Source organism: Dipodomys ordii, unplaced genomic scaffold (assembly GCF_000151885.1).
Source record: "Dipodomys ordii isolate 6190 unplaced genomic scaffold, Dord_2.0 Scaffold43, whole genome shotgun sequence".
In the NCBI taxonomy this organism is placed as follows: domain Eukaryota; kingdom Metazoa; phylum Chordata; class Mammalia; order Rodentia; family Heteromyidae; genus Dipodomys; species Dipodomys ordii.
The window spans coordinates 5,453,947-5,479,366 of NW_012267259.1; the positions used below are offsets into that span (position 1 = coordinate 5,453,947).

Below are 25,420 nucleotides of genomic sequence, written 5' to 3' on the forward strand. Positions count from 1 at the left end.
GCTGGTGGGAAATGAGAATGGCCTGCCTTTGAATGCAGTTGTGAGGATTAAATGGGAAAATGCTTATGGTGTGCTGGCCCCAGGCCTGGAACAGAAGGTTCAGCAAATGCTGTGGCATGCATGCACGGATGAATGAGAGTGTGCTGCAGCCCTGTCAGGAAAGGTCATGGCAAGATTGGCAATTAAGAGACACTGTCCATTGTCTGGCTAAGGGATTCTTGTCCAGGATTCTTAATTTGAAATTCTAAATCATGAAGAGCCACTGACCTTCATCTTTGTATTCAAAGGTCAAAATATAAAAATGCTCAGCACTCTTTGTTTTCCTGTATTCTTTTTTTTTAATTTATTGTAAAGGTGATGTGCAGAGGGGTTACAGTTACATGATTCACGTAGTGAGTACATTTCTTTTTGAACAGTGTCATCCCCTCCCTCATTCTCTCTGTTTTTCCCCTCCAGTTTTCCCTCCCCTCAAAGTTGTATAGTTCATTTCCAACCTAGTGACTCGTGGGTTTCATTGCTGAATTGCTTCACCCTTTGTCCCACTGTTTCTGTGCTTCCCCTTCCCCTCCTCAAATCAGATCAACTTATCTGTGAGACAAAGGGGACAGAAATAAAAAACAGGGACAGAAGGGACTTAACCTTTATAAAACCTCTTACTTCTAGTGCTTGGAGTTCATTTTGATAAGGATCATTTGATATGATCATATGCACATAGCTATTGAGCCCTTGCTATCCTCTCCTAAGAATATCCTCCTTTGTTCTCAGACTGCTGTTTAATTATGTCCAGGTGTACTTACTTGTCTTTTATGTTGGCTTGTATTCTAAGTCTATTTCTAAAAATTGTTTCCTGAGCCACCTTTGGGATTCTGCCTTGATTGATTTGGGTAGAGGTTTGGATGCCACAGGCAGTGGGTCTCACTTAATTCTGGGAAGATATCAAGTGTTAGCTGCAAAAGTTCTAGTAGCTTTTAAGGCAAGCTATTGAGAATGGAGTCATGCAAATACAGAAAACTGTCATCATTTCTGTCACCCCCTGGAGATTTTGTTAAGAAATGGATTACAAATGGCCCAGAGGGAAGACCAGAGTTGAAAGTAAGACTGCCTTGTGTTTGAATGCCAAATCTGCAATTTCACTGTGCATGTTTTTAGGTAATTGATTGAACATCTCTGAATTTCAAGTTTTGTGTTTTACTTGCAAAATTTGTTGTAGACACATGGAACTCTTTTCTCTGTTTATTCTATAAATACTTGTTCAGAACCTATCTCTGTCAGTTGCCAAGGTCACATTGGTGAAAAAATGGCATATTCCCTAACTTGGACCCCAAATAAGGATAGAAATTATACAAATACCCCTTAAAATTAATTACTTGATGAATATGGCAAGTTCAAAGAAGTCCTGGGAGGTTATAAAGGTAAAGAATAGATTCAAATTAAAAAGTCAGATTTAAACTTGACCTGAAAGATGATGTGTTTGTTTTGTGTGTCTGCTATAACAAAATCCACAAACTTCACACCTATAATCCTAGCTACTCTGGAGGCTGAGATGGTGGTTCAAAGCCAGCCTGGGCAGGAAAGTCCATGAGACTTTCTCTCCAATTAATCACCAGAAAACCAAAAAGATATTGTGGCTCAAAGTGAGAGAGCATTAACCTTGAGCAAAAAAGCTCAGTGCCCATGCCCTGAGTTCAAGCCCAAAGACTGGCAAACAAACATCCCCCACCTCCCCAAACTTAGTGGCCAAAGCCAACACAAATATATTGCTTTACAGTTGGGAAGGTTAGAAGTTTAGCACAGGTCTCATTTAGATTAGGTCAAGGTACTGACAAAGTGATGTACCTTCTAGAAGAGTAGGGAAATTTTTTTCCTACTTTTTTCCAGATTCTTGAACCTACCATTTCTTGGCTGAAGCCTCTGTCTTCAGTCTTGAAAGCCAGCAATATCATATATCTTTATTCATGTTAATAACATCTATTTCCATCACCCATTTCTCTTCCACTTTTAAAGTCCCTGTGATTACAATTGGGTCTACTTGGATAATACGAAATAATCTCCCTATTTTAAGATCAGCTATTCAGCAATCTAAATTACATCTGTAATATGAATTCCTCTTAGCTATGTCACCTCTCTGTGGCGATTAACAACACGAGTCTCTGGGAGAGTCATTAGTTTGCTTATGTGTATAAGAATGGGCCTCTGGAGGATGGTAGGTGGGGAGGGGGGAAGACATCACAAACAGAACACAGGTAAACAAGGGCTTTGGCACAGACTTCTGCCAACTTTGTGGAAAGAAGAATATGTCTGAAGGCTAGCAAGTGAGGGAGACAGCAATGCAAGTGAAAGTTCCAGGCTTTGATGGAGCTGGAGTTGGCAGCATCTTTCTGCTTCTGATTTATGATTTTGTAAATGCATTGGGAATCTGAGACAGAGTAAGCTGAACAGACAGTTAATCCTTGATCTTGAACACTGGAATGACAGAATGACATACCATTTACTTTATCTAGTTTGCATCCTTGAAGTCTTTATGCTGCTAAACTTTAATGTCTCAGAATGGATCATGAAGATCCCTTTGTCAGTCTGGAGATGCTAGGTTATGCTACCATAACTAGTAGCCTGAATATTGTAATGTCTGCTGACTGTCAAAGTTTATTTCTTGTTTCTGCTGCCTTGATATATCTTGGCACATCTTCACAGAGTCTCCAAGTTGTTTTTTTTAAATTGTTTTACTTATCCTTAAAAAAGAATAAGTTGGTAAAGATCTCTATCCATCTACTAATTTTTCTAGGCACCTAATGTGACATATTAGATAATAGAGTGGGAATTTAACAACAACATGGGTGAATAAATGGGGGAGTAGCAAACTTTTCTGGGGACTCATAAGCTATCACTAAATACTTTGGTATTTCATCAGGAAAATGGATAATGATAGTTCATTCTGGAAGGGATTAGGAGGATTAAGGGTGATCAGTATGGTATGCTCTGAAGGAAACTTCTCTCCATGATGTCAATGAGGGTAATGACAAGCCCTGGCTCCTTCAGAGGTCACCCGGGTATAGAGTGGCCTCCACTTAGTGGGCCCCCTACATTCTTCAGCCAGGAAGGCGACTTTTGTTTCTGTGACTTGTGCCCATATCAGAACTGCTCTCTGTGTCCTCTCCCATATGTCAAGGAAAGAAAAAAAATGACCTCTTAATTTAGTTGTCACTTTGTATTTGTTGGAAGTGTGCAAAAGAATAATTGGCTCCAAGGACTAATTTGTAGTGTTTTTGTAGTTTTTTTGGTAGTTTTTTTGTAGCTTTTTTCACACTTATTACATGATCATCTCCCTCCCCACCCCGGTGAATTGGTTTGATTTTTGTCCTGATACTTGAAAACTTCTATGCATGGAAAATGTAAATCATGATGTTGTCCTAAAACTTTTGAAGCCTGGTATCTATTTGGTTAGTATTTAATCACTCCCTGCAACATGATGAACTGTAATAATATCCTGGCTTACAAAAAAATTGCTAAAGATGAGAGAACTAGAGCTGTCACATTGCTTATCACCACATAAAAAGAACAAAGCAGAGATACGACCATGTTTTGATTACCTCAGACCATGGTGAAATTGCACCTATGAAAACATCTGATGTGGGAAATATGATCCAAACAGTAGCTCCGTGTAGTATTTAAGACTACAGTGTAGTCCCTTTTGTAATGACAGAGGACTTATATTAACAAAGTCTGCCTTATTGTGGCTATAAAAGGGACTCGGTGTTACAGGACTTTTTATTCTTGGCTAACACAGACTTCCAAATTCTTTTGGCTTAAAAACTTCAACAGCTATCAAAGGCTTCCTTGGAGATACTCAACATACTGACGAGAGATGCCTGAATTTTCTTTGTACCTTGTAATAAAGCAGGTGCACTTGGAACTCATCCTTGATCTGTGACACAATAAATGAACAAAGAGTGTACTTGGAAAATACACAAAGTTTGAATTTCATACTGAAAATTTATGTCCATGGTAATTTATTTGTTCATCCTACATTGGCTCTTGTAATCGTTAATTAATAGAAATGAGTTTAGGACTCCGACAATATTTTGTCAGTGACAGAATGAAAGATAATACTCCATATGTTATAGAAATAAGGACATAAACCTTGGGATTTCATCTATGGAATACTTTGGGGGATTCTAGTGCAAAATTTAGAATGTATGTGTCTTAGCACCATGATGCCATTTAAAATAAAGCCTCAAGTAAAGTATGTATTCCTATAAAAGTGAAATATGTGTTAGTTAGAAGTATGAAATGTATCAGCTTGTGGGGAGAAGGATGGAAAGGGTGATGCTGATCATGATGTATCGCATTCAGAATGGGCATGTTGATTTGAAACCCCTTTGTACAGCTATTCAATGATAATAAAATTAAATCACATAAATACATTTTGGTATCCAGTGCTCATGTTCAGCACTAGTAAAACTTCCCATTTGTATGAGATTCTGTTGCCTTTGAGAAATTATTTATAGAAGTATTTTTCCCTCAGAACAAATGTCCAGGGTTATTTTACTTTAGTTCATTGGATTCTAATGGATATAGTTAGCTAACAATGCAAATCTCAGAGAAGTAACTAACACAGAACAAAAAGCTTAATACATAATCTATGGATTTTTTTTTTTTACTGTTCTCTGTAGGGCAAATGGCTTCATTCTTCCTCAGCCCCATGCATACTTCCCTGTTGACCCAGTATAGCAGAAATTCATTAATGGCTTCTTGAATGAACAAGCATTTTATTGTTATTTAACCATTTCATTTTGAAAAACATTCACTTACATAAAGTAGATAGAAAAATATAATGAGATAAGGGAAACCATGGGACCTATGTTTCTTTGGGCCTGGCTTACTTCACTTAATATAATTTTTTCCAAGCCTTTCCATTTCCTAACAAATGGGGCAATGTCATTCTTTCTGACTGAGGCATAGAATTCCACTGTGTATTATATACCACATTTTCTTGATCCATTCATCGACTATATTTATAAGATGATTTCTTTGTTGCTTTGTATGTCCCTCCCCCATGGTATAACCCCTGCTTTCACTGTATTTGATGTTGGTATAATTTGTGGAGGGTCAGGGAAAAAATAATAGGGATACATTGCAACAATGAAATGTACAAGTCATTATGTCAAAAAACGAACTTTACAACTTTGGCGGGGGTGGAGGGGGTAGGGGGGAGATGGGAAGAAATTGAAAGAGGAAACAAAGGAGGAGGCAACAATGCTTGATAAGAAATGTACTCATTATCTTGCCCATGTAATTGTAACCCCTCTGTACAGTATTTTCCCAATAAAAAAATAAGTAACCACCCAAAAACAACAGCAACATCAACAAAAGAAAAATATAATGTATTTTAAGTGTGTAGTATTCAATAATGATCAAATTATAGGTGATATTCTGTGTCCTCAATCTCATTTCTCTTCCATCTGATTATTTGAAGGCAGATTTCAGAGTTCAGAATATATTTAATAGCAAAAGTCTCTTTTTAGAGCATGGCTACCCAGTACTGTTACTAAAATGTACCTTCAACTAACTATGCATTCATTTAGTTTTTAGATTTCCCCAGTTCACTCTCTTCTCTCTCTCCTTTTTTCTCTTTTGTAATTTGAATTTGATTCCAATGAAGGTCAACCACTGATTTGCAATCATCTCCTCTAACATATTTGTTATAGTTGCTTCTCAATATCTCTCTCACTGTATGAATATATACCTTAAATGAGGATGATAATAACAAAAATGGTAACAGGACATAAATGTAAAAGGGGAACTGAAGGGGACTGGTGGGAGTTGGGTTGGGGAAAGGGTGAGGTACTGAGGGGTAGAGGATCAGCAGTCATTATAGTGTGTGTGTGTGTGTGTGTGCGCGCGCGCACGTGTGTTTATAGAGAGAGACAGTATAATGAATAAAATCCAACAAACACTGAAAAAAATGGAGGAAGAGGGAGGGGGAGTAATGGCAATGTGGAGGGGGTGAATTTGTTTGAAGTACACTACATATATGTATAGAAATATCACAATGAAATCCCTTCATGTTATAGATATTTGTTATTTAAAAATATCATGGATCAGAACCTCCAAAATCACAAATCAAAATAAGCCTTTTCATTTAAACAATGATACCAGTTCATTTGTCCTGTTCTATTGTTTGTATTTTACTGAGTACAATGAATAAGCGTTTTATAACCTAATCATTTCTTTTGAGATGGGGTTTCAACTCAGCGCAGAGCTCCTTGGGCTAACACAATATCACTGAGCCATGCCTCCAGCCGTTTTAGGATGGGGAAATAGCATAGGGGAGAGGTGTATATCTTCCTACTTGTCACTAGGATCACAGATATACCACAGAGTCCCATTTCTCTCCATGGGGATGGAGTCTCACAGCTTTTTCTGCCTAGTCTCACCTCCTAATCTCGGGCTCCTATGTAGCTTGGGATGCTAGAGGCACACCATTGCAGTCAGCAGTGGGTTGAGATGGAATCTTGTGGACTTTTTTGTTTGGGCTAGCCTTGAACATCAATCCTTTTTATTTTCCTCAGCCTCCCAGTGGCTAGGATTTCTCCCTAGTAACCAGAATTGTTCCCTCCTTCCCTCCCTCCCTGCCTCCCTCCTTCCCTGCCTTCGCGCCTTCCTGCCTGCCTGCCTTCCTTCTTTCCCCTTTCTTCTTTTCTTCCTTCCCTCCTCCTCCTCCTCCTCCTCCTCCTCCTCATTTTCTTTTTGATATGATCAGGCTATATATTGCAGGCTGGGATGGAGCTCACTGTCTTTCTGCCTCAATCTTTCAAATATTGGGGTTTTACAGGCATGCACTAGCACCTCTAGCTCCAGAGATATTAATGGATGTTATGTCCAACTTGATAATTGTCTTAGTGAACTTTTTCATTCACTAAGTATAGAACGAGCAATAGAGTAGCTTCATCATACAGTGATTTTGTCACTTCCTCTATGAACACACATTTCTACAACTTTTAAATGGCATGGCTGAATTTCCAGATCTCTCAGACCTTGTGCTTTACCATCCTGTGATTTTGCAAAGCTGGATAGATATCTAGACAAAGTATGCTATAAAACATTTTACAGAAAATAGCACAACTTATTTAATTTAATTTATTTTTTTAAAAGGCTGTCATTTATTGGAGGTAAGAATCATGGAGTTTTCTGCCAGGGCTGGCTTTGAAACATTTCAGCCTAAATAGCCAGGATTGCAGGTATGGGCCAGCAGCACCCAGACCAGCTTTAGCATTGTTTCAGGAAGTGTTACAACTTATTTTATTTTATTTGTACAAAAATATCTGCGAGTTAATGAATACTTAAGAAATATGTTTAGATGTATCATCTCAGCACCATTTCACAACTTTCTGGTCAGTTTTATTTGGGAGTCCCTAGATATTGGTTTTGGGCACTCATTACCCAATAATTTTTCATTTAGAAGTTATCTTAAACCCTGCCAAGGATATTTATGCAGCTAAGAAAACGTCTTTTTTAGAGCATAATTTGTAGACGTTGTAAAGGCTCCCTATGGCCAAGAATTGTGCAGTAGATTAATGATTCATGTTGGGTTGGAAGTTGAGGCATTATAAGCCAAGTGATATGATTATTTACTTTTCAAAAGAGAGGAGGCAGAGGAGAGAAAGAGAGTATGTGTAGTACATGAAAAGAATCTTAAAAAGTTAAGATTTGATGAACAGCAAGTGAGTCTCCAATGTCTGAAAGCCAATAAGGGGGGGGGAGCAGTCATATCTGACTAGGAAATAAGCAACATGCACTTATTTCAGCCTGGGCTATTCAGAAAGTCCTTCCAGATGACACACTGGGGCAGGGAAGGGAGAATTGTTCACAATGGCAGTTTCTGCTTAGTGGGCAGGAACCTGGTAGAGTACTGTGTTTTAAGTACTTATTAACATTCTGCCTCTTCGTTTAAGGAGGATCCCATATAAACAACGATTATTTATTGTAGTTTAATCCACACTGACACCTATGTATCATGGTCTATTTGATATTAATCAACTTCATTATTTCTCAAGGTGGTAGGTATAAAGGGCAATGAACAGGTTGAAAAATGTTTCTGGAGTTAAGATTGTGATTTTGGAAGCTCAAGAATGGCCAGGAAACATGGGAAGTACGTAGTGAATATGGACCACTCTGGAAACCAGCTGGTGAGTGTTGGTAGTGACACTGGGTTATATTCTTATAGCTCATACCTTTATTTCCAATATGTATACAGCACAAACAATGTTTCTTATCCCACCAATTTTCTAATTGCAATCTACTTCTAACCAAAATTTTACGTGGAAGCTAATTTCATTTATCCAATCATTACTTATTTGTAAGAAGTTTTTTTCTTTATACCAACATGTACATGATTGAATTTTTATTTTAGATGTTCACTAACTTAAAATATCATCAACTTGGGGAGTGATGGCATTAATAATAAATAATTTTAAAATCATTTAAAATAGTTTAAAAATAGTTATATTTCAAGTATAAGCTAAGAAATATGGTACCAAAATTGCATAAAAATTGTATTGAAAATGTGATGTCCATTTGGATGCTAGTTGTCTAGATTTAGTGTCATGTTTAGACTTGTCAGAGATTTATACAGATTCCAAAAGGCAGTCTCTTAGTGAAGTATAGGCTTGGGATGCAAATTATGTAGCAATTCCTTTAGACTGAGCTCAACATAAGTACTTAGAATGTTTCCTTTTGGTAAAGAATTGTTTTGAGCAACTTATGTATTAATTAAATTGAAAATAGCAACATTATTTTGATATTCCTTTAGGAGTAGAGGTAATTTAGGATATGGATCCCATATGAATCATACATTCAATGAATTCATAGTAAGTGCACAGCTTGGTGCATTTCTATGTACCTATACAAATGTATATGAGTGTATATATAAATGCACACACAGATATAGCATTTTTGGGTAAACATCACTTAGCTCTAGAAGGTCCTCTTCCAGGCTGTAAGGAGACTCCCCTGTACCTGCCCCCAGTCAGTGCTCCATCTGATCGGAGGCAACTGCTCCTTTCATCTTTAGAGTTAAGTTCTGCATTTTATTCAATTGCATATAAGTGGAATGATAAAGTGTGCTTCTTCTAAAATTATTAAATATTTAAAATTGTTATTGTAAAGGTGATGTGCAGAAGAGTTACCATTTCATAAGTCAGGTAAATGATTACATTTCTTTTTGGACAATGTCACCCCTTCTTTTGCTCTCTCCCTGTTATCTTGTTATGTTGCTTATTGTTATATGTAGGGCACTGTTTATTTATTTTTTGGTTGCTGTGTAACTTCCTTCTTGCATCAATAAACCACAATTTATCTACTTTCCTGTTGTTCAACACTCGAGTCATTCATTTTTTTTTGGCTATTCTAACTTGTAGCTGTGAACTTCCCATCTAGGGCTTACGGTGGGAGGTGCTGCCATATCATTTGACTAAATATGAAGAAATGAAATCATAGGTGTTGAGAGGTGACGAGTGTCTAGGTAGAAAATTACAACTTTGATTCAACCTAAACAAGAGGCCCAAAGGGAAAGAGTTCCAGCTTTTGCTGTGTTTTATTTTATTTTCATGGAACGGCACTCGGCAAGGGCTATGTGGATTAGGGATAGATGACCAAGGATCATTTCACTGCCAAGAGAATCCAGAAAAAAAGTCTTCTGCTACTTCATGGGGCTGGAGGCTCGAAGAAGAAAGAAGAAGGCTAGAAGTGAAAACCAGTTGGGTCCTAAAAGAGGAAAAATGTGTCTTATTTTAGTATTTGATTCATTTTATTGATTTATTGTTTTTTATGGGTATGTGTTGGTATCTCACTGTGTTTTACTGTGCATGTGTTTCTCTGATGAGTGGTTGATGTTGAAGTATTTTTTCCTAAGGTTTTTCCCCAATGGGAAAACTTCAACTTCTCTATTTTGAACTAAAGGTTAACATTTTGTGGCTTTCAAAAATTGGGTTGTCTAGGTTTTCCTTACTAGGTTCTTGTTCTCGGTCTTTTCATATATGTGAATCTCTTACCACTATTCTTCACAGCACAATGATGCCTTGATTATTTTAGCTGTACAAGTTTTTAGAGTCAGTTTGTTTATTTTTGCAAAAATACATAATTCGAATTGGTAGAATACTGAATCTGCCTATCGATTTGTGAGAACTGGCATTTGAATATTTTTGTGATTCACAAACATAGTTTACTTTTCCACTCATTTTAGTCTTTCCTTAAATATTATTAACTTTTTTTTTTTTGCTAGTCCTGGGGCTTGAACTCAGGGTCTGAGCATTGTTTCTGAGCTTCTTTTTTTTTTGGTCAGTTGTGGGGCCTGAACTCTGGGCCTGGGCACTGTCCCTCAGTTCTTCAGTGCTCTACCTCTTGAGCCACAGCGCCACTTCTGGCTTTTTGTTTATGTGGTGCTGAGGAATTGAACCCAGGGCCTCATGCATGCAAGGCAAGCAATCTACCACTGAGCCAACCTCCCAGCCCCAAATATTATTAACTTACAACATAATTATATTTAACAAATGAATTGAATATGATTAGGTTAAAAAAAATCATTTATCTCTGAACTTTATGTCTGTACTTATGTGAGTGGTTGATGGAGATGTAAGTAGATTTTTCTCTTGAAATTCACTTATTCCCTCAGTCCTGCTTCAAATGTTATTGGATCAAGACATTTTCATGATGTCTCACAATCTGATTTAGATTGGTTAGAATTATATTACTTTCGTTGTTTATTTATAATAGCTTTCTATGCTTTCTCCCATTTTATTTATTTTTTAAAATCCACAGCCATTCACGAGCCCAAGAAACCAGGAAGTACACAATATAGCATGCCAGCTTTCTGCATCATCTGCTATAACTGGAGATTCTGGTGCCAATTTAACTGCTGTCTGCACCAACCCAGAGACCCTGGGAAACTCAGACTTTCCAAACAGAGAACGTCAACATTGTCAAGTAATGTATGGGGTTAATACTGTTTTTCTGAGTTAAGGTGTAATCCACATGAAAATATTGTTGGTCCAATATATGGAGGAAAACATTTGATCAATTAAAAGTAACGTCTTAGCTGGGCAGCGGCAGCTCTCGCCTGTAATCCTAGCTACTCAGGAAGCTGAGTTCTAAGGATCATGGTTCAAAGTCAGCCCCAACAGGAAAGTCTGCGAGACTCTTATCTCAAATTAATTACCAGAAAACCAGAAGTGGTGCTGTGGCTCAAGAGGTAGAGTGCTTTCCTTGAGCTGAAGAGCTAAGGGACAGTGCCCAGGCCAGAGTTCAAGGCCCACAACCGACAGAAAAACAACAACAGCAAGTTAACACCTTTCTTTTTCAGATAAAGTAAAGCCTTTGAACCTATGATCGTCAAAGAATGCCAGATAGATGTGGGACTTGGTAGATGAACTTAAACAGAATGTAGAGAAAATATATGAGAATTAAAGACAATCAAGAAACATGTGGGACTCTTATTTTTGAGTACTGAGGATGTGACAACAGACCAAACACATGGGTAGTATATGGCATAATTTGTAGACATTGCACAGGTGGCAGAAGAACTCTTGGCTCTGGTCTGTGGGTGATACGTCTCATTGCCTTCCTGTCTGCCTTTGACTCTGACTGTGGCCCATTCTTTAGCTGTCTGGCTCTGACCTTATATGTTTTGGAGCTTGACACAATATGACATTGTTTCAAATATTAAAATTCCTAATCAAAGGCAGAGTTAAAAAAGTCAGATTCCCTTGTATATGCTCTTAACCACCTTTGCAAAAATATCACCTAGGGGAGATCTCCTATTACTAATTTTCTCAAAAAACCTTTTGAAATAGAAATGATTATGCCAAATTTTGATGTAATTTTGAGAAGTAGATTAAAAACTTGCAAGTTAAGAAATGACAAAAATATCCGTATAAGACTTAAATTTAAGGTTCTCTGATTTCAAGAATTAGATATTGTCAAGGAACACTAACAAATACTACAGGTATTAAATAGTACTTTAGAGTCCAGAAAATAATTTCAGTTTTAATTTAATCTTGCCATGAGCTATTATAGATGAAAGACTCAAATAAAAGAAGTAAGCATCTCACCCAATTAAATTCAACTAGTGGTGGCAGAAGTTGTTCCAAGAAATGTTTTCAGAATCCAAAGGTCATGCTGCCAAATACTGACTTGCAAGAAAGGTTACTTAAAAAATTGGATATGTTATTAATTAATGTTGTGAAAATGGGGAGCTACAAAGCAGCTCACTGAAGGGTGAAATTTCTGATAGTTGACAGGCAGGTATGAAAGGGAGAAACATTTAATTACATAATGTTTTTGGTCCCTTAAATAACTGTGTACAATAGTTACACCCACATATGTAGATTTTTTTGTGATAGTAAAGGTATAAAGGGTTTCTATGTCTAAAGACATTTGTTATTTCTTCAATTTGAATGACAGACATAAAGGAGCATTTATGTCAATTTATGATGATTACTAATATTAAGGAAAACAAACTTGACTAATAAAAGTTAAAATTTGTACCTTCTTGTTATTTAAAGGCATTATGATACTTTTTTGTTTATAAATTATCTCAATGAAATATTCTATTTCACAATATACTAGAGAGCTATAGTAATCAAGACAGGGTGGTTTTAGTATTACTAAGCAGCTACATAAAAGGCTGGAGATGTATGAAGCTCAGGAAAGAATATCTGCCCAGTAGTCACAAGGTTCTGTGTTTTATTTCCAACGCTGAAATAGAGGAAAAGATCCATTTATCAGTTGAGCAGAATAAAGAGCCCATGAATACAGCTACTTCATGGCCAATTGGCTTTGACAAAGGTATCAGGAATACACAATGGGACAAACATTTTCTTCAGTAAATATGGATTTAAAAAATTGAACAAAACCACCAAAGAACAAAATTCAGCCCTTATCTCACATCATAAATATCAGTACAAAACTGAAGACTTAATATTATTACTTAGAACTGTAAAACTAGAAGAAATCTGGTATACAAAAGATGATCAAAGGCAGTAATTTTCTTGAAACATTTATTTTGGTCTTTAGTAATAATCTTATTAAAATCCTTTACAGGTGGCACCGAATTTCTTCAGTGATTGGTCTCTCTGGAAAATCTTCTTGGTTTGTTTTTTAGCTTGTATAATAACCACAGTGATTGGAGTACTTATATTGTCCCTGGTATATAATGGGAAAAAAGAGAATACCTCCATTATTATCCAAATTCCCCAAAGAGGCGAGACACCTTCATGTACTACTAGCACAACTGCAACTACAAGTTCAAAACCTACAGTCACTGAAGGTATAATAGAAACTGCCACTGCATCCAATTTAAATAGGCCTATTACCACACCAATGATTGCTAGCACTTCAATGCAGCTTACCAGCCCAATAACTGCTAACGATGCTTCAAGTAAATCTACAGGAACACCTGCCTCATCAGGCACATCTACAGAGGCTACAAATACATTAATCAGCAATATTACCTCTACTGAACCTACCACCAAAACAACGGCTAGCACTTTACCTGCTGTGGCTACCATAACTACAAGCACTTCTGAACATGTGGTAACGGTGGCTACCACAACTGCTCCCATCTCATCCACCACTACAACTGCAGCTACCTCCTCCACGGCACCAGTTACTACAATGGTTAGCCCTTCTACTGAAGTCTCAACCACAGTTTCGACCATTCTCACTTCTGCAGAATCTATAATCACATCTGTGGCCACAAATACATCTGAACTAACCACCACCACAACTTCAGGAACTTCCACGGAACCTGCAGTCACAGTGCTTAATATGATCACTTCTACTGAAGTCACTATGACAACTGCAGCCACTACTTCAACGGAGAATATTACTACTGCTGCAGGAAGTTCTACTGAACTTTTAGCCACCTCACCCATCACTGGTGTTCCCAGTGGATCAACTAGCACACCACCAGCCACTTCTTTAACAGAACTGACTACTACGATTGCAAGTACATCCACCGTATCTACAGCTACATTGGCTACCACTGTCTCCTCTCAACTCTCGACTACAACAGCCCCAACCAATTCAACTGCAGAGATCACTACTACTGAAGGCCTTTACACTGAACCTACTACAACATCAACCACCACTAGTCTCTCTACCCAACCTACCTCTACAGTGACAACCAGTACTGCAACAGAATCAACAGCAATCACAGATACTTCCACGGAAGTAACAAATACAGTAGGTACTTCTACTGCCTCCATGGGATCTACCAATACAATAGAAGCCACCCCCTCTATGGAACCAACTCTGACAAATAGTGCCAGTACTTCCACTACATCTACAAGCACATATCCCACGGCAACTGTAACTAACATTTCAACGGAACCAACTACAACTGTGAGCCCATTTACTGAACTTACAACTACAATAGCCACCATTCTTGCCCCTGTGGAACCTACCACTCCCAAAGCAGCCACCCTTTCAACTGAACCTACTACAACCACTACAGGGACTTCCTCCAAATTAACATCCACAGTCTCTACTTCCTCCACTCAACTCTCCACTACAAAAGCTGCAACTGCATCACCTGAACTAACCACTGTAATAAATGCCAGCTCAATGCCAGCCACATTGGCGACTATTCAACCTTCCACTACAAGGGCTGACAGTACTTCAGCTGTATCAACTGATACGACTGAAAATACTTCCACTGAACCTACCTTCACCTCAGCCGTGGTGGCTGTCTCTACTCAACCTTCCACTACAACAGGAGTAACTGCATCATCTGAATTGACTAGCACAATTGGAAGTACTTCCACTGACTCTAACTCTGCATCTGCCATTACTACTTTGTCCATTCAACCCTCTACTACAACGGTGTCTATCACTTCATCGGATCTGACTACTACAAGTGTAAGCACTTCCTTGGCAACCACAGCAATGACCATGAGTCCCAATTTTCCAGAGTCTATAACCCCAACTGCAACCACTGCTTCATCTGAGCCAGGCACCACAATAACTATAGGCATTTCCTCTGAAGCTGCAGTCACAGAAGCCAGCAACACCTCCTCTACTGAGCCCTTCACAACAGCAGCTGTAACTAAACCAATTACTAACACTGGAAGCATACTCATTGAACCCACAACCATATTGGCCACCACTGCTACCTCAAGTGAACCTACCACAACCACTGCAGGCAGTACTTCAACTGAAACAACTGTTTTAACTGAAAGCACTTCCACTGAATCAACCTCCACATCAGCTACCACTCCCCTCTCCACTCCATCCCACACTGCCGCATCAGCCACAACGGAGCTGTCTCCCACAATAAGTGCCAGTACAGCCGCTGAACCTATGGCCATGTTACCCTCCACTACTGTCTCAACTCAACCCTCCACTACAACAGCTCTCACCACTTCATCTGAAGTGACTGGTATAAGTATAAGCACTTCTCCTGCAGAGATAATGACAATGACCACCACTCCTCATTCTCCAGAATCTACAACCAGAATTTCAATCACAACTTCACCAGAATCAGCTACCACAACAGCTATAGGCCCTTCCACGGAAACTACCCCCACGGAAGCCAGCAGTATCTCATCTATTCAATCTTCCATGACAACTTCAACTGAAGAGTTTACTACCAATACAGACACTTCCACAGAATATACTACCCCATCAGTCACCAGTACTTCTTCCACTGAAATTACAACTACCACAGGCAGTACTTCAAATGAACCAGGTAGCATAACTGAAAGCGCTACCATTAAACCTACAGTGATTAGTGGACCCCCTCAATCTTCTACTGCAACAGCAGCTGCCACCATATCTAAACTGACTAGTACAAGTGCAGGAACCTCCAATGCAGGTACACCAATGACCTCCCATCCTAATTTTTCAGAATCTACAACCACCATTGGGGCCACTACTTCATCTGAACCAGTTACCACAATGGCTATAGGCACTACCTCTGAAGCTACAACCACAGAAACCAGCACTATGTCATTCTCTACTGAACCCTCCAAAACAATAGCAGCTACAACTTCCATTGAACCAGTGACTATCACTGCAGGCACTTCCACTGAATCTACAACCCCACTGGCCACCACTACTTCCTCTACCAAACCCTCCAGTCCAACAGCATCAACAGCTGCACCTGAGACAGCTACTACAACTACTGCTCCAAGTGTGGGCACTTCCACTGAAGCTACAGCATTGACCGTGAGTCCTAAATCTCCAGAATCTACAACCGTTGCAGCCATTACTTCATCTGAAGTAGCTGCCACACAAAAAATAGGCACTTCCTCTGAAGCTACCAGTACAGAAGCCAGCATTCTTGCCTCTACTAAACCCTTCACGGCAACCTCAGCTACCACTTCACCTGAGCCAATCGCTACCACTGTAAGCACGTCCACTGAATCTACAGTAGGGCCCACCACCACTGTCACCACTCAGCCTTCTACTACAACAGCACCCATCGCTTCATCTGAATCAACCAGTACAAGTATAATGACTCCCACTGAAGCTACCACCACGGGGATTAGCATTCCCTCTTCAGAATCTACAACCACAGGTGTGTCCACCACATCATCTGTACCAGCTACCACCACAACAACAGGCACTTCCTCTGAAGCTACAACCACAGAAGCCAGAACTACTTCTTTCTCCACTGAACCCACTGCAACAGTAGCAGCAACCTCTTCATTTGAACTAATTACTACCAGTGCTAGCACTTCCATTGAAGCTACCACCACACTGGGCATCACTTCTGTCGCCAGTCAATCTTCTCCAACAGCATTCCCCACCTCATCTGTGCCAACTGATACAACTGAAAACATTTCCACTGCCTCTACCTCCGCTCCTGCCACCACTACTCAACCTTCTACTACAACAGGACACACGGCACCATCTGAAATGCCTGGTACCACTGGAAGCACTTCCACTGAACTTAACTCTGCACCTGCAAGTACTACTTCCTCCACAAAACCCTCCAGTTCAACAGCATCAACAGCTGCATCACAACCACCTGCTACAATAACTTCCACTGAAGCTACAATAACCTCGAGTCCCAATTCTCCAGAATCTACAACAGTGTCCACTACTTCATCGGAACAAGACATCACTACAACTATAGGCACTTATCCTGAAGCTACAGCCACAGAATCTGGCACTCTGTCCTCTACTAAACCCCTCACAGCAACCTCAGCTACCACTTCACCTGAGCCAATCGCTACCACTGTAAGTGCTGAATCTACAGTAGGGCCCACTACTGTCACCACCACTCAGCCTTCTACTACAACAGCACCCATCGCTTCATCTGAATCAACTCACTCAAGTGTAAGCACTTCCACCACAGTGATGACCGCTCCTTCTTCTTTAGAACCTACAACCACAGGTGCAGCCACGCCTTCAAGAGAATCAGCCACCACAACGCTCGTTCCTCCCTCTGAAGCTACAACTGCGGAAGCCAGAACTACTTTCTCCACTGAACCCACCACAACAATAGCGGCAACCTCTTCTATTGAACCAACTATTACCAGTGCTAGCACTTCTACTGAAGTTACCACCATACTGGCCATCACTTCTGTCTCCAGTCAATCTTCTCCAACAACTGCCCCCACCACATCTGTGCCAACTGCTACAACTGAAAAGACTTCCACTACCTCTTCCTCCACTCCTGCCACCACTATCATTGCTCAGCCTTCTACTACAACAGGACATACGACATCATCTGAAATGCCCAGTACAACTGGAAGCACTTCCACTGAGTTTAACGCTGCGTTGGCCTCTACTACTTCCTCCACAAAACCCTCCAGTTCAACAGCATCAACAACTGCACCTGAGCCAGCTACTACAAGTGTAAGCACTTCCACTGCACCTACAGCATTGACTGTGAGTCCTAATTCTCCAGAATCTACAACTATAATTGTGTCCACTACTTCATCGGAACAAGATATCACCACAACATTGGACACTTCCTCTGACGCTACAGCCACACAAACCAGCACTGCTTCTGTCTCTACTGAACCCACTGCAACAGTAGCTGCAACCTCTTCAGTGGAAACAATGACTACTACTGCAAGCACTTCCCTTGAAGCTACGTCTATATCGGGTATCTTCCACTCAATCTTCTTCAACAACAGCCACCACTTCATCTGAGCTACTTGACACAATGGAAAACACTTCCACTGAAGCTATATCCTCATCAGCTACTACAATCTCTAATCAACCTTCAACTACAGTAAGAACTACGACTTTATCTGTAATGACTAGTGCATTGGGAAGTAGATGGTAGGTATTTAACAGCACTACTTTCTCCATCCAACAAACCACTGCAACACATCCATAGCTTCCTTCGAACTATTACAGGTTTAAGAAGTTTGGCTGCAGCTACAATAATGACCACTACTTTTAATTCTCCAGAGTCTACAACCACAATTGTACCCACTGCTTCATCTGAACCACATACAACAACAACTATAGGCACTTCCTCTGAAGCTGTAACCAAAGCAGTGACCAGTACCGGCTCCCTTAACCTTCCCAAAAATACAGCAACCACCATTTAATCAGAACCATATGCCACCAGTACAAGACCCACAACCTATCGGCCAGCATGACATTTGCGGAATCAACTACTGGCATTGTAGGTAGTACTTTAACAGAACCAACTGTTTTGACTGAAAGCACTTCCACTGAGTGAACTTCGACATCAGCCGCCACTGCTGTCTCTTTCAGTCCCTTACTCCAACATCACCCACCACTTTAAAACTCAACTGACTTCCACGATCATTGACAGCAATCCTCTACCACATCAGTTATCACCACGGAACTTAGTACTGCAACGGCAGCCAGGACCTCTACAGAACCAACTAGTATAATGGCATGCCCTACCACAGAACTGCAATGACATCAGCTGTCTCTACCATCTCCCCTGACCCCTTCACTACACCACTCCAACTGAATGAACCACCACTACTTTTGCCAGTGCTCTTGGGGGTACAAAAAGGACTGCTACTACAGGGTCCACCAAATCTACCATGGCAACGCTGCAATTGCTTTACTTTCAGCACTCCCATGAGGCCTCGTCATGATAGTCACCCTACTGAGTACTTCACCTACCAGTACAATAGCTCTCACCACCTTGACTGCTTACCCAGCTCTCACAGGACTCCAGATCAGACACCACTGTTAGAGTTCTTGTCTCTGAGTTAGTTTGCAGCCTTTGATATTGGTGAAACCCTCTGTGTTGAGGTGAATATGTGTCTTGGTCAATACCCTTTACTTCCCAATAGGGTACATGCTTTTAATTGTCTCCCCTCTCCCCACTCCACCCAAGCCTAGATATTTGCCATGACTGTTTGTGCCGGGAGCTAAGGTCCAGTGGACTCTTGGAGGAATTTGGCAAAGAGTGCAAGACTGCAGAGCTCTTGATGGATTCCAGATCCTGTCCTCGAGGGAAATGTTCTTGCACTCCTCGTCTATATGCACCATGGGCAGATTGCAGTGTTTGCTTGGACGGGAAACCTGCCATCCTTGACTGGATTTGTTACACCAATGCTATTACCTAGAGATTGGACTTTTGCTCTATGTCCTTGTGGAGTTGTCTTTTTCTAGTACCAAGCAGTAACCTGTCTTGGTGCTCTATCTTGTTAATCTGTAGGTCCCCTGAATGCATTCTGAGCTAAATCATCAGTATTTTTTTTTAAAACCATGGTTTGTTTGGTCTCTGATTAATTGACTTCTAAGTATCTTTCACTTTGTTTCCCAAATATTTCCCCACTATATTTTCTGATTAATAGCTTTATTGAGATATAATTCATAGACCATAAATATTTTTAAGTTAAATAATGTAGTTCCTCTTGCCTATTAGTTTTTAAAAGTGTATAGTAATTATAGAGTGACTTTAATTAAATGATTGTAGGACTAGTGATTAACCCTTAGACTCACACACTACACTTTACATGGGACTCATTATTTCTTTTATTTTTGTAAAAATGTTTATTGCAAAGGTGATGTACAGAGGGATTACAGTTACATAGCTCAGGTATTGAATACATTTCTTTTTGAATAGTGTCATCCTCTCCCACATTTTCTCCTAGTTTTTTCCCCTCCCAACCTGTTGCCCGCCAACATAGTAACTAGTGAGTATCACTGATGAATTCGTTCAACCTTTCCCCGCCATTTCTGTGCTTCCCCTTCCTCTCTCCAAATCAAATAAATTTACATATAAGATGAAAGGTACAGACATCCCAAAACAGTGACAAAACAGGAAAACCACACCATTTTCTTTCTCATCAAGATAGTGGGACAACTTTTACGCCTTAAAGCAGTCAGGAGGTCTGACCAGAAAAGTACAGCCATTCTTGAGAAAGCATGCATTTCTCCACAGAAATTGTTGGTCATAGAACTGGCAAGTTGGAAAGGGGGCAATTCTGCCCCACAACACCAGCCATGAGGAGGCTGCAGTCACTCCTCACAGCAGAGAGTATTCTTTGCTTACATCTCTGTCATTACAAATAGTCATCACGGATGTAAATGTCAAATAGCCGATTCTTTAAAATTTTCCAGGCCTGGTGCTGGTGGCTCACATATGTAATTCTAACTACTTTGAAGGCTGAGATCTGAGGATCCTGGTTTGAAGCCACTCACAGAAGACACATCGGAGAGACTCTCATCTCCAATTGACCACCAACAAGGCAGAAGTGGAGCTGCGTTTCAAGTGGGTTCATGTGGTAGAGTGCCAGCCTTGAGCACAAAAGCTTAGCACCTAGGTTCTGAGTTCAAGCCCCGAAACTGGCACACACAATAAAGAAGGATTTCCTAAAAAAAAACAAACAAAAAAATCAACCTTGAGTCATGAGGTACATTTTCATGATGTTATAATAAGTAGTATTTGGATGAAGAATGTAGTTTGTGTGTTTATCTCTAGAAAACATTATCAGAGCCTATAAGTTGAAATTATGGAGAAAAAAAGCTTTAGGTCAACATAGAGAAACATGATCTAACAGTGAAAGTCAGCTCACTGACTAGTGACTGTCGAATCTTAGAAAATAAATGAACTCAATATCACTGTAATTTGCCCATAGAAGCTGGAAGGGAGATTTCACTTTCATTTGTTAGAGTCTGAACTCGATGTTTAGAGTGTTTGTCTCTGAACACAACTGTATGTATTTGTAAATGCAAAAAGGAGTGTTGTCCATAACAAAACAAAATATTAATCTAACTTAACTATAACTTTTACAATCAAGTCAAATGCTATTAAATATTTAGCCACTGCGATAAAACTAGAATGCGAACTCTAATAGAGCAAGCACTTGTCTTTTTGATTTGTTGTCATGTAGATTCTCATTGCCCAGAAAATGTCTACTGTAAATGAATGAGAAAAGATAAAACTGTATCAAGAACATACTTGAATTTTTAGTAGAGTTGGAAAATATGTAACATAGATATGAGAAAATCTCTGACATGTATCAAAATATATTTTTCAGCTGTTCATTTTCATTTTAAGTAGCACTAATTATTATTATAAAAATGTTATCTAACAAGTGGTTCATTAATTTTAATCTGTTGAAACTCATTCTGTCATAAATACTGGGAATTAATTTGAGTAAAATAAAGAACTACTCTTAAACCAGTGTGGTGGTACGTGCCTTTTTTATTTTTAATTTCTATTATGAAGGTTATATAGAGAGGGGTTACAGTTACATAATTCAGGTAATAAGTACATTTCTTTTTTTAAGAGTGTCACCCTCCACCCTCTGCCTTTAGCATCAGCTTTGGAATAGGCCATGGCAAGAAGACCGAGTTTAATACCTACCTGTGATTATATAGTGAAACTCTGTCTCAAGTAAAATCAAATAGAATAAAACAAAACAAGACAAACATCCACAAACATCCTTCAAGAGAATATGAAATTTTCCTTTTTTTTTTACATTTTTACAATGCACTAAGTGAATTAAAACTAATTCTATTAGAACGTTTGACAATCAATTTCTTTGCATTTTCTGTGTGTCTCATGAATGGTTTGCATGCATTCAAATCAACCAGGTGATAGTAGAAATGTAACTGTCACTAACCACAGTGTATTTTGAATTCTCTTGTCTGGTCTTTTAAAGTTGCATCAGTCAATCACGTCAGAGGAGAAACCAAAATAAATGCATTGCCTGAAAATTGCCAATATTAGAGAACCGGAGCTGCCATACTAGTTCAGCCAATCAATGGCCATGACTTGCTCTGTGGGAAGCTGGGCAGTGTTATCCCAGATGAGAAATGTGGCTGGTTAAAAAATCTCTGAGTTTGTTATAGTCAAATAGGTAGCCTGATTACAGAAAGGCCCAATATGTGATCAATTGCAACGCCATTTGTGTGCTGCTTTTATTATACACATTTTAAAATGATCTCATTTATTTAATGTTTGGTACCACTGAAATATCTAATTCCCACAGGCCCAAGTTTGATTTCCTGGAAATCAAACTTTTTAGGATAAATTGCTTTCCCAGTTTCTTTGTTTCTTTTCTGTCCTTCCTTAGTTTTGTCACAGTTCACGTGATTTAGAGCTTAGGGACAATGACATCCTGAGTTAGTTGACTCCAATCAGAAACCTTAAGCTATAAGTGGTGATTGCATTTGTAAGCAACCACATGATTTGAAAGGGTAAAATCATGCGTGTACACATGCACACACATGTACACAGTGTGTGTAGAGGAAGATGAGTTTTTCTCATCCTTGAGAACACAGAGAGCTTGTATTGTTTATCTAATTCCCAACATAAAAAGTGGACAAATGTTGAATCGATAAAAATTAGCCCCATAATTTGAAAGCTTAAAATGTTTTTTTTTCAGAACAGAAAAATAGACTTAAATATTTTAGGTGATTATGTCACTTCTCTTTAAGGTCTTTTCTATGATCTTGGTTTTCAAACTCCTTGTGTATTCAAGTTATTGAAATAGAGCTCAAACTCTGCCACCTAGTTAGGTTATCTGGGGTGAAGCTTAGGAATGAGCATTTTCAAGAGGTCTTCTCATCCCTTCTCAACTCTAGGTCTTAACTTAAAAACTTCTCTTTGTTTTCAAAAGGAGAGCTAAAGGACTCTGCAGTAGACTATCTGCCTTCTTGTTCTGGAACTTGGAAAGCTACCAGCTTGAGAGATAGAAGGGAGTTCCTGATCATTATTATGAAACCGATTGTCTCATTTCTCCTCTGGGGATCTCACTTTCCTGAATTTTAAATTAGCAGGGTGAGAGTAAATGAGGTCCAACACGCCTGAGTTCTATCCCCGGGAGACTGAAATACATCAAATCAGATGGATGTCTAGCTCACTAATTAGTGCTAATGATACATCTACCATAGAACATTACTTTTGAATGAGGTTTTGATTATTCACTATTTTAGAGACATTTTTAGAAAGCTTATTTGAGTATTTGAATAGCTATTCAAATAGTATTTTTCACTAAGAACTTGCCCTGTCAATTTTGTGAAGATATTTCTAGATATCTGTGTGGGACATACATTGTTCGCTTCTGAATTGAGAGTGATTTCTTAATTCTGGGTTAGTATCATTTTACATATGTAAAATGATAGGTGTTATAAGATCTTTGCTAGATCAAGTTCCTTTTTGGTAAATTTTCAGGGGCTTCTGAAAGGAAAAAGTAAGGACCCTGTTGAGTACATTTGCAGTTGTTTGTATAACCCAAATCTCAGAGTCAGCTCCCCAAGGAGGTAGATTCAGAATGGACACTTTTTCCCCATAATAACTGAGGCAGAAAGACTGGAATGTTTTAGAGTATGACAGGAAATACCACGTATTAATGAACAGAGGACTAAAAGCATCTAGGAGGAGATGCTAACAAAGAAGGAAGATGGTCATGCTGAGTTGGAAAGAAAGCAACAACAACCATCATTCACCTCAGACAATTTTGATGGAGATTGCCTCATCAAAGTCAAGAAAGAAGGGTAATGGGGCTAAAAGGTCAGAGAATGCAATATGACATATAATTTCACACTTGCTTTTCTTCTGGAAGGCAGAAAGAGAAGTCATCATAAGCTCCTACTGGAAAGATTGTTTTTCTTGGTTCTTGTATTAATTACCTCTCACTCTTTCTCTAAGGTGGATTCACACAGAAGTATGCACTGATACCTCAGAGGTGATAAGCAGCAGCAGCAGCTCAATTATTTCTCAAGAGTTCAAGTATAAACGCCAGTGATAGAACTGACACCTCTTCCTGAAGTTAAATGGACCATAGTCTGTGTTTTTAAGAAAACAGGCAAATACATAGTGAGTGTCGAACTCTCTCAAGCAGATCCAGTGAGCATTTGAACTTTGCATTTTTGTAGCTTTGCTAAGGAAGGCTTATATGTATATTTTCTAGAAAAATTTAACCATCATAAAAAGAAACAATTACCCCTGGTTATTAAAGAAAAGTCAATTTTATTAACTTTTCAGCTATTAGTTGCCTATCACAAATCTTATACTTTTTTTGAGGTATAATGTTAACACTAAAGACTATTTCTAATATTTAACCACCTGAACAAGTATAATTTTTGTCCAGATAACTTCATATTTAGAATAGTATAAATAGTATTTATCCTATGGTCATAACTCAAAATGATTATGCAATTCTGTTTTAACTATTTCCAATTATTTAATTGTTTCTAAAAGTTTAATTTCTAGATTTTATGCTAAGGCCTAGATGTTTTCTTTCTGGCACCAATTTTAGACACATCAAAACTCAAATATGAAAGCTAATTAGAAGCTAATCTTTGATATTGTCTTTGGATCTAAAAGTGATCTGAGGTCTATTTCATAGATCCCCCAATAAATATTAGAATAAAGTAAATAAAATATTAGAATAAAGACAGCTGGGTTTTTAACTTAGTGGCAGACCAGTGTCCAACATGTATAGAGCCCTGAGTTCAATTTTCAGCATTATCTTTTAAAATAATAGAATGGAAGCAAAGATGTGAAACATAGAGACTAAACTTCAATTGATCTCTAGGCTTTCTCTAAGTACATGTGAAAGATGTGAGGTCTAATCTGCTGGATCATGACAGGCCATGTTGAACAGCCCATGGTCAGCATCAACTTCTAGACACAGCAGTGGAGCCATCTTGGACTACATCACTTCTAGACATTTGTACTTCCTGCTTTACCCAAAGCATATAGAAGAACCTTCCAGCTAACCAGAGTCAGAAGCAAGTTAAAGAATTGTGTTAAATCACAAAGTTTAGAGAAGAGCATTATTGTGTAAGAATTAGTAACTTCCAGGCACTGGTGATTCATGCCTATAATTCTAGCTTCTCAGGAGGCTAAGATCTGATAACTGTGTTCAAAGCCAGCCCAGGCAAGAAAGTTCCTTATCTCTAGTTAATGACCACAAAAAAAGCCAGAGGTGGACTTGTGGCTCACGAGTGCTAGCCTTAG

At 39.0% G+C, this 25,420-nt stretch overlaps 1 protein-coding gene across 1 annotated transcript in view; it reads left to right on the plus strand.

The window, feature by feature from the left end:
* The first annotated feature begins 8,129 nt into the window (after positions 1-8,129).
* Positions 8,130-25,420, plus strand: part of LOC105987589 (mucin-2-like) — a 39,239-nt gene continuing 21,948 nt past the window's right edge. Inside the window, exons 1-3 of the mRNA XM_013018889.1 lie at positions 8,130-8,186; positions 10,816-10,980; positions 13,096-18,112. Of these exons, the coding sequence (XP_012874343.1) occupies positions 8,130-8,186; positions 10,816-10,980; positions 13,096-18,112 (5,239 nt within the window). The remainder of the gene's footprint in view (positions 8,187-10,815; positions 10,981-13,095; positions 18,113-25,420) is intronic.